This window comes from Vigna unguiculata, chromosome 9, assembly GCF_037176805.1.
Source record: "Vigna unguiculata cultivar grain cowpea cultivar isolate G323 ecotype 2 chromosome 9, ASM3717680v1, whole genome shotgun sequence".
In the NCBI taxonomy this organism is placed as follows: domain Eukaryota; kingdom Viridiplantae; phylum Streptophyta; class Magnoliopsida; order Fabales; family Fabaceae; genus Vigna; species Vigna unguiculata.
Window position 1 is genome coordinate 39,572,003 of NC_140800.1, and position 10,724 is coordinate 39,582,726.

A 10,724-nucleotide genomic window follows, 5' to 3' on the forward strand; every position below is an offset into this window, starting at 1 on the left:
ATTATACAAGAAAATAAAAGATGAAAATTAGAAGAAATTTTTAAAAAATTACTTTCATTAGATGGAACATTTATAGAATATTATTCTGTTTAATATATTTTTATCGAGTCATATTTTCTAAAATTTCACCATTAGAAGTTAATTTCACGTATATTACATAATTTATTTAATTAATATCAAATTATGCGATTGCGTTTTATACAGATAAAAATTGACAATATATATTTTTCTGAAATATTTTGAAATACGAATCATTTAATATTTTGTTGCTGTTGAATTTTAACATTATACATATATATAAACAATGCAAGCAAGCTGAGGGCACTATCAAAATCATATTTCATTGAGCATAAATTGGAATATATATATATATAGTATTCCCCGATACAAACAAAATCCTTGAAGAATAAGCAATTATTCAAAGTTCAAATGGCAATGCCTTATACCACAAAACTAACAAGCAATAAAATAAATCTGTTCCTAAGAAGCGTATTGTGTACTCAACGGTAGCTTCGGTAGCCTGGGCTGTACATGCAACTCTCTGCATATTTAACAAGATCCTTTGGTCGAGGTAGATGAGAAGCCAGACCTGTCCACCAAACAGGGAAGACAACATTATGAACTGAAAAACAATAACATCATTAACCAGTTTTGTCTAAACTGAAAACACTTGAAGAAACTCACCTAGATCATATGTCTTAGCCGCCACTTTAGCAGCAATGTGTGCTGATATCTTCCTAATGTTTGAGAATGGAGGGTAAATCAGTCCCTTATCATAGTTCTCCTCTGATACTTGTGCAGCCAAAGCTTCAGCTGTTACAAAAAATGAAAGGGTCAATCAAGTCATCTATTTCATCATTTTCTATACATTTTTTCACACTCTTCAACATTTTTTTTCTATGTACTCACAGGCTGCCAGGAGCATCTCATCACGCACACGGATTGCACCAGAGATGATCAAACCCAAGCCAAAACCAGGAAATATGTAAGCATTGTTGGCCTGAAAAACATAATAAAAAGGTTAGCCAATAGTTTGGTAATGTGTGTCTGTTGAATAAGAATATGCTTAGCGAGTTTTAAGTTAAACCTGTCCAGGAACAAAGAGTTTTCCTTCATATTCAACAGGATCAAAAGGGCTTCCACTGGCAAAGATCGCTTTACCCTGCAAAATATAAGAGACGTAACGCGGTAAGCAAGATTTTTGTTTGTTTATCTGCTTTATCTTTTAACTCGCAATGTGTTGTTCCTTGGGCTATGTAAAAATGAAACAAGGAAAATTTACCTTGCTCCATGTGTAAGCTTCTTCAGCTGTGCACTCAGATTGTGAAGTTGGGTTGGAGAGAGCAAGAATGAGTGGTTTCTACACGCCAAGAAATATCACAGACATCAGAGATATAATCTTGTAGTGAGGTAGCAAAAAAATCATCAGAGAAAGCCAGAAAGAACCTCATTCAAGGATGCCATGGTTTCAACCACTTCCTTGGTAAATGTCTTCCCTACTCCAGATGATCCAATCAAAACGGTTGGCTTGATTGCCTGATAGAGAGTGAATTGTAAGTTAGTGTTCCAGAACTTTTAAATATTACATGAAATTAAGGAAAAATCTGAGACACTTTCTTTACCTTGACAGCATCTAGTAGCCCCTTCACAGGTTCATGCTCATGTGCCCAAGGCTTTTTGAAGTGCTGAAGTGATTCCAGACGAGAGCTAACAATAAGTCCCTGGAACGGAACAAACTTGCCATGAGAAACTATGGAAGAAAAAAAGTGTAGAGAAGGAAAAAAAGAAGATTTCATTCTTGTTTACCTTTGAATCCACAAGCCAGATCTTCTTTCTGGTCTCTTCCACTGGAGCTTTTGTCTGGCCAACAAAATAGTATTTAGATACTTCATAAAAATGAATAGTATTAATGAAGATGAATACAAAAAAGCTATATACCTGCTTTGAAATCTCAAGAGCAATCAGTTCTGCTATACCAGTTCCAGCCTTCAACAAACAAAAGATACAAGCAATAAGAAAATTCCTCCCAAAGAAATAGTTATAATCATGCATTCTTAGAAATCATGTATTACCAAAATGAAAAAAATGGAAGATCTTACCTCTCCAGCACCCAAGAACAAGAAGGTGTGGTCAGCTAAGGTTCCCCCAACTAATTTCAGGGATGCAAGCAATCCTGCTAGCACAACAGATGCTGTACCCTGTATTTAATCAAAGTTCACAATCATTAGCGTGAATTAAAATAAGAAACCATGCACAATTTAAAAACCTTCAACCGTTCTACCTGGATATCATCGTTAAAAACAAGATGAGATGAACTGTATTTTTCCAGCAGATCAAATGCATTATGATTGGCGAAATCCTCAAACTGAAAAAGAATCAACAAAATTAGTAAAACTATGAACTCAAGCAAACCAAAGCCACTGACTGCAGGTGTTGAATCTGATATACAACCTGTATGAGAACTTTCTCTCCATAGTTCTGCTTAACTGCGCGCATAAACTCGTCTAGAAGCTCTGCATATTCCTGAACCACAACAAACAATTATCATGTTAACAGAGAAGAAACATCACACTCAATAACTATTGTTAAAAAAAATGTACATTCAGTTTTATGCATGCAGTGCCAAGGATGATCATACCTTCCCAGTTGCACGCCTTTGTCTAAGCCCAATGTAAAACTCATCATTCAGCAACTTCTCATTGTTTGTGCCAACATCAATGGTTATAGGCAAACACTAAAATCATAGAAGATCACATATAGCAAATTAATATTTGATAAACTATGAATGAGGGAAAGGAAAAGGGAATAAAAAAAACAGAATTAAGTAGTTCTTACAGACGAAGGACGAACACCTCCTAAAGCAGTATAGAGAGAAAGTTTCCCAACAGGAATTCCCATTCCCTGACAAAATGTTAAAGAAAAATGTTGTCATAATTTTCTTTGTTCATGATGCAGATTTAAGAGACTAGTACTTTAATTTTTTTTTTTTTACCTGGCAGCCAAGATCTCCAAGTCCTAATATGCGCTCACCATCGGTCACAACAATAACTTGAATACTCTTTTCTGGCCAGTTTTTCAGTACTTCAAGGATCTTGCCTCTGAAGAATTGAAATCAAACACTTAGTATTTTCTCAAATGCTTGGTGAAGAAACATAATAAACGAGCAGTGTCATAAAAAAAAAGGCTTACTTTTCCTTCAAACTGATATATAGACCCTGAGGACGCCTAAAAATGCTTCCGTATTTCTGGCATGCTTCTCCAACCGTTGGAGTGTAAACAACAGGAAGCAGTTCCTCAACATTATCCATCAGAAGCCTGTAGAACAGCCTTTCATTCCTCTCCTGTCAATAGAGAAATGTCAGAGACAGTGAGAAACTCAGAAGTAATGGTTCTTGGTTATATGTTCCTAACACTAGCATATGTATTCATAAAATCCAATTTTTAAAAGAGAGTACTAGATGGTATATGCACTTTACATGGACAGAGTTATAATTCAGAAAGTACCTGAAGATCCATCAGGGCCATGTACCTATGGAGAGGAACCTCATACTGGCGAAGATTGTGCATCAACCTCTTTTCCTGAACATCAAAATAGCAAGGGAATTTAGCCAAAAATCCTGGGAGATTGCACAGCATCTAGCATACCATTTGTATAAAGGGTATATTTAGATGCAATTTCAAGTCTTTTGGTTCTGTTCTCTGATCAAAATAGGAGTTTCATGTGTTGTAGATGACATCAATTATCCTGTGACAGAGACCAAGTGGGTCGGCTCACACTTAAGTAAAAAGAATTGCGTTCTGGTTAATAGCTATAGTTTTTAGCATGGTGGTAAAGGCTCGATCCAACAATTGGTATTAGAATCAAGATCACGAGTTCGATTATCAATATGAAATCACGTGCACTTAAGAAATTGTGTCCAAGTTTTTTCTTTGTGTAAATAAAGTAACTGAACGTGATACTAAGAAGCAAGTAACCTGAAGTTCCTGATTGAAGACAACTGGGGGCAAAAGGCCACGCAAGTAATGAGCATCTCTCTCTCCCTCACTAAAGGCCAGCCCTTTGTTGTAGCGTGGATCTCTCAGTAAACTGTATCCACTGTAGACAAAATTGCAAATCCTTGTTACCACATCAAATTCTAACCAAGTAAATCAAACATTTTCATTGAAAAAAAATAAAATAAAACTAGTCATGGTGCAGATCACACATAATAAGTCAGCAGAACAGTCTCATAAAACTTTACATCCATCACATAAGTCCACTATCTCGTGATCTACCAAACCCAGTACTCAAAACAACACATAGTCCAAGAATGCCATGAAATGTGAAAAAAATTCTCCTTTTTTTCAGAGATAATCAGAAAATAAGTCTGGCTTAGCCAGAAATGAAACTCCCCCATTAACAAGATGACAGATAAATGACCACAGATCCAAACATGTAAACTAAAGCTACAAAAGACAAAATTCCATGTTGTCTTTTTCGACATGTAAAATGTTAAGTAGTGATACCTGGCCACAGAGAAGGTCCATGGAGTGATAAGATGGTCCTCTGTGGCACTATCCTCACCATACAAGTCCCTTAAACCCCCACCATTGCTATAATTCTTCGTGACAGAAACCTCACCACCGTTCTCCTTCAAGGAAATGCTCGACATGATCACTGGCAACAACTTCTGTACAACAATGAGAATGAAATCAAAATCATGTTCAGTGTATCCACATATGCAAGCAATGATTTCCACCACTTACTTTGTACCTAAGCAGACAAAAACAAGCAGCGGAAAACAGAACGCGAGTTTGGTATGTGTCCGAGACAACCTTGTAATGAATCTATATATAAGCTCTCAAGACACCTTTTTTATTCCTTTTACTTGTTTTTTTTTTTTTTTGTTACGTGACAAAACTGAGCTAAGTTTCAACGAGAATGGAGATGAGAGTGGACCAGTGGCACGCGTAATAATTAAATAATGGAAGAAATTTTATTCCTTTCTGTCTCCTATTACAACCCTAATAACATTTATTACTTCATGTCATAACATATCATGCAGTGATTAAAAAAAAGTAAATGAAATTCAGAATGAGAAAGGAAATTACTTTTATGTGTGGTGACAGAGTCCTAATATTGTGTCTATGGCTATTGAGGCACATCATATTGACTTGGCGGAAGATTTAAGTGAAGATTTTTAAAAGAAGCTTTGCAGATTCTCCGCGTTTGGTTGATGAGTCAATATTGCCCTACTCATCTAACAACTGCTGCTGGCGCAAAATGGTTAACAGATAGAAAAGTTCTGTTCTTTATCCTATTCAATTCAATACAACAGAAACCTTTCTCATTCGCACATGCCATCTACCCTTCTCACAAAATATAATAATCTTATTTTTTAGGTTTAAATATCTCTCTAAATCTTAAATGGGTCTTACAAAAAATTCAAATCTTTACATTTTACTGACTATAAAATATAAAAATCCCTTCTTTTTTTTTCATGATTGTTACTCACTTCCTGACCCACAGTTTAATTTAACTTCAGGTGCTAATTTAAGAACAACATGGCTTGATTTACGTTACTTCTCCAATGATATATGCTGCAACTAAGGCAGGGTTTTATTTATTGAATCTAATTCCATGTATAACTATGATGATAATGCAAATAAAATAATAGTAATTATTTTATGTCGTTTGAGAATCAATTGAATAGGAAAAAATGTTAACTTTGATTTCATCTTTGATATTTAAACTTTTATCTTCTTTTCTAAATACATATAAAAGTTTAATTTTATTAAAACTATTCTTCTTATAATTATACTACTATTACTACCACTATTATTATTAAGATTATTATTATTACTATTATTATTCTTGCTATTATTATTTATTAATTAACTTAAAAACTGTTAAAAAATTAATTGTACAAAATTAATTAGTTTCAAAAAAGGATTATAATTAAATTAAAAAATTTAAATATTTATTTATGATAAAAGATAAAGTTTAAAAATCAATTAAAACAAAATTAAAGTTTCAGGTGTCTTATAAATTGAATAAAATTAAAGAATCAATTAAGATAAAATTAAAGTTTGAAAAGAGTAAAGTTTAAGTACTCTAGGTTAAATGTTTTTTTCTCTAAAATAATGCTTGGTTGCAATTTTAATTTGAGTTATAATTATGTAATTTTAGTATTCTAATTTCTATGTCAAATTCAGAATCTAATTTTAGTTTGTTGATGATTTTGTTTAGTTTTTTATTCTCTTTTTCTATAGTTAGTTGATATATTAAAATAATGATATGTACAACACATGGTTGATTCCGATGGTATTGGACTCTAAATATTAAATTATGTTGCGGATGAAAAAATAATTTATTAAAAGAAAAATCCAATTTAAAATAACCTTCGAGATTTCCAACGTCCTATAGTTGGCTTTGGTTGACTTCCAAGTAAAATATTAATAATTTATTTGTGAGAAAGGAATAGTATTACATGTCTCTTTGAATGGGATCTATGTATCTACACTTTGAAAATCAAGCTCACAAAATCAATTAAAGAAATATAAATTGTTACTTGATAAATATATCCTTGTTAGAAATAATATTTTCTTTATTAATTACTTTTTAACATTTATATCAATCCAAAGGTTAATATAAATAATATTAATATAAAATATAAAAAATGCTTTTAATTAATAGCTGATGTATATAGTAGATATGTATTAGCTATGATTACAATTAGTGTAGTAAATAGTGTGTTTTTTTTTTAAACTGGTTTTGATTTAAACAATTTTACTACTTCTGATGGCAAAAAAATAAATCACAAGTCACGCAGAAGATTTTAGACATTTTAAAACCAATATTAAGACTACGCACGTATAATTTAACACGATAAATTTTAAAATTAAATCATAACAATTACTGATATTTATTTCATAATAAAGATATCGATGATAAATTTCTTCGATTATTAATGTGACAGATGGCTCAGTTTCTAAATATATTTAACAAAATAATTTGATAATTTTAATTTAAAAAATAAATACTTTAGAATAAATTTAATATAAATTATGTGATAATAAAATAAATTTATTATTTAAGACAATGCATATGTTAATTTAAGACAAATAATTAATAAATAATAATCCTTTACGTCAACAGAAAAACTTAATTATTTTCAATTGAACTACATTATGTATTACTGGAGTAAAGACATGCGCTATCGCGCCTGTGTGTATACATTTTTCAAATATGTGTGATATTATATTAATAGGTGATAATATTGTAATGTTATTAAGTTAATATATAAACTAAAATTATATTTATTAAAAATAAAATGAAATATATCATAACAGATGAAAGAATAAATAAAGAAGAAGAGAAAAATCAAAGATAGCCGATTTTATAAGAAGCTTGTAAAGATAACAATCAATTTTTAAAAATTTAAAAATTATTATATTTAAAGGATAAAATTGGTATTTTAAAATGTGGACACAAAAAGAGAAATTCCCTTTATATATTGTTATAGATAACGTTCAGGTCCGAGTTTAACGTTATGTTTAGTGAACAAAATCAAACAATTTAGACGCAAATAAAACATATTAATCGATAATATATTAATTACAATGTATACAACACTTACGTATCAATGTAAAAATGCACATAGAGAAGAACAATTTAAATAACCTTTACAAAAGTATTTAGTTTTTTAGATTGATTTAAATATGTAATATACTCTATTTTTTTTTTCTACGAGTACATAACTGTTAATAGTTCATATATATTTTTTAATCACCCTCTTATTTAATAGTTCATGGAATCAAAAATAGCATGGATTTATTTAAGAATTTCCAATAAAGTTATATTAAATTTTATTATGAATTTTGACATCTCAACATTCATCAATAATTTGTTATTATATGAATATTTATTAAAAAAATAAAAAATATAAGATAGGAAGGATCACATCAAATCTATAATAATTTTTATATTTTATAAAATATAGATAAATTATATAAATTATAAAAAAAAAAGATTAATAAATATATAGAAGTAAAACATTAAACCACTTATATTGTTCTCTATGAATGAAAGTTAAATTAACTAACTTATCAACACAATGATTTTCTTAATGAAAAATATGAGAAATTTTGAATGGAATATGCATATAGAAATGTAGACGTCATATTTCTCTAAGACTCAAAGAAACCATGACAAATTAGAGAATATCACTTTCCAACACTAATACAAAAAAAAGTCTTTAACGTCTACCCACGATAAACTCAACGTCAAAAATGAATGGTGGCATTTTTGTAGATAAAGGGATAATTTTGACATCGGTCAATTGTATTATGTGACGTCGAACATTTCCTCTAATGTTAATTTAGACGTCATCCAATACGAGATCAAAATTTGGACAACGAAAGTCTTTAAAGTTATGCACCCAAACATGCTCCAAAATATTGATGAATCACGTAAATTCAACATAAATAAGAGTATGTACATTAATAAAAATTAAAAAACTATTCATATATTCACTTCAAATTCTTCTAAAAATACCAACAAATAAAGCCAAATTAGTATAAGAGTATTTATCTTGAAGCTATTAACACCTTTATTTTTCATGTGAATAAACACTGTCGATTTTAAAAGTGTTTATTCTATTTCTTTTTATATTTAATATTTAGTGAATTCTCTGTTGTTATTAACAAGTGATAAGGATGAAACATCGTAAAGCCATGGTTTACTATATGCCATAGGCATTAAATTTGCATAAAAAACATTTAGTCTTTATATATGCATGTGCATGTATATTAATTTCTTAATATATGAGTTGTTAAGTATAGAATGAAGGTGCCTATTAAAATATATGCATAAAGATCATGTGTTGATCCTCTTTTCAAAGAAAAGGACAATGGTGATGTGTACAAATTCTTATTTCAATATCTCAGTTAAAAAATAAAACAATCTTTTTTAATGTAAAAAACAATATTATTAATACAAAAAATTTTCCAATGAAATTTTTATTAAGATAATAAAATAAGTATCGTTTTGACTTTTTTTTATTAATTAGCTAAAAATGAAAAATTCGGACTAACTAGTCATATTAAACCCGTTTTTTATTTATTTATATATATATATATATATAAATATTTAATTATATAAATATTTTTTAAAATTTTAATTAATTAATTAATATCTCTAATTAAATAAATTTTTATATTTAAATATTAAATAATTTATTATAATTAGTTATTAAATTTAATTTATAAGTATTAATGATTTAAACTATAATATTTTTTATATTTATTTAAAATTAATATGATATAACAAAATTATTCATTTAAATATGTTTATTTTAATTTTAATTTGAAAAAAAACGAACCCGTCTGATTCAGCTTTTACACCGGTAAACTTAACAAAAACAAACTAAAAACTAAATTATGAAGTTAAAAATTCAACATAATTTACCAAATTTTAACAAAATAACACATAACCTAGTTTCTATTACCTACTTTTTAAGTGTGTTACACACATTCATACTCAAAAGTCTATCTTATAGTTCTAACTAATTAATTTAATATATTATATTTTCTTGTATTCAAATTTTGTGGGGATTTCAACAAATTTTTGGTTTTTAAACCTTTCAAACACAAAGTTCAATTTTGTCGGAATTTCAAATAGTTTTTGAATTTGAAACCTTTCAAATACAAAGTCGGTATTCAAGAATGAATGGGTCATCCATTTGACGTTGAAACGCTCTTTATCTTTACATTTCTTTGCCTTTTATTGGTTGTTCATATTTTAACACTCGTTCCTTTAATTGCCAAAATAAGAAATAAAAAATTCAATTAATATATTTAAAGACCTTCCATTATTGGTGTTTACAATATTGACTTACGGTATACATTTAACATTATTTAATATTCCCTTTATTTTTTTTATTAGTTGCAATGAAGTGTAAATTAAAAATTGGTAAATTTTAATAAGACTTAATTAGATTCTAATTATCTTATAAATTTAACGTGAATAAGCATATAACATATTGAACTTTCACAGGATCTTTATAAGAATAGTCATTTTCATACCGAAACAATTATATTTGTTATTCTTTTAAACATGTACCCACTATAGTCTTCATTACTTTCTCTTTCTAAAATAATTTAAATAATGTATTGTTTTAAAGTTAGGTTATTATCAGCAATTGCTGAAAACTGAAGTTTTTAATTAATGGTGTAATTATTACGCATTATATTAATTGAGTAATTTAAAAAATTATTTATTAAGAAAAATATATCTCAAAGTAAATATTTTTAATATTTCTTAGAATGTAAATACAATGCATACAATACACATGTACATACATAATATTTATAATTATTTAAAAACAATTATTATATATTTATTATGTAAACGAGTTGATGAAATTTATCGGATTTAAAATGCATAATTCAACTAATGATGTATTAAATAAAACTCTCTTTTTTTTCAAAATAGATATGAACCGCCTAGTACTTTAGAATTAAAAGAGATTTTAATTCAATATATAATTCACGCTATGTTAACTGTACATAAATGTGAAAACTTTAATTAACTTTTTGTCAACAAAAAGTGGTAGCTTCCGCGTTGAAATCAGAAGTTCAAAACTGAAGAAATTTCAAATAAGAGACTTCTCTTTTTCTAGAAGCAAAAACAGTGATTTTATTAATATCTGAAAAATTAACTTTGATATGTCATGTATGAAAAT

The 10,724-nt window shown here is 28.6% G+C and overlaps 1 protein-coding gene across 3 annotated transcripts; it reads right to left on the bottom strand.

Moving 5' to 3' along the window:
- Nucleotides 1-316: 316 nt before the first annotated feature.
- Nucleotides 317-5,264, bottom strand: LOC114162179 (NADP-dependent malic enzyme). 3 transcript variants are annotated; one of them, XM_028045972.2, is made up of 20 exons: nt 5,092-5,264; nt 4,507-4,670; nt 3,976-4,096; nt 3,505-3,579; nt 3,190-3,341; nt 2,993-3,098; nt 2,836-2,901; nt 2,639-2,734; nt 2,452-2,523; nt 2,282-2,365; nt 2,100-2,198; nt 1,939-1,986; nt 1,807-1,860; nt 1,623-1,721; nt 1,447-1,536; nt 1,283-1,360; nt 1,088-1,162; nt 910-1,000; nt 685-813; nt 317-589 (listed from the first exon to the last, which is right to left on the bottom strand). In XM_028045972.2, the coding sequence occupies exons 1-20, from the start codon at nt 5,146-5,148 to the stop codon at nt 501-503; spliced, it is 1,845 nt and encodes a 614-aa protein (XP_027901773.1). In that variant the 5' UTR covers nt 5,149-5,264; the 3' UTR covers nt 317-500. The 3 variants fall into 3 exon arrangements, with proteins under 3 accessions (XP_027901773.1, XP_085523278.1, XP_085523277.1); XM_085667152.1 differs by lacking the exons at nt 4,507-4,670; nt 5,092-5,264 and adding an exon at nt 4,242-4,381; XM_085667151.1 differs by lacking the exons at nt 4,507-4,670; nt 5,092-5,264 and adding an exon at nt 4,206-4,361.
- Between the last annotated feature and the right edge of the window lie 5,460 nt (nt 5,265-10,724).

What these genes read in the sequence shown, in the direction of transcription:
- LOC114162179 (XM_028045972.2), bottom strand. Translation starts at nt 5,148, where the DNA reads ATGATGTGCCTCAATAGCCATAGACACAATATTAGGACTCTGTCACCA. An exon ending in TGGCCCTGATGGATCTTCAG is followed by an intron (nt 3,342 to 3,504) that starts GTACTTTCTGAA and finishes CTCTATTGACAG; the next exon opens with GAGAGGAATGAAAGGCTGTT. An exon ending in GAGAGAAAGTTCTCATACAG is followed by an intron (nt 2,366 to 2,451) that starts GTTGTATATCAG and finishes ATTCTTTTTCAG; the next exon opens with TTTGAGGATTTCGCCAATCA.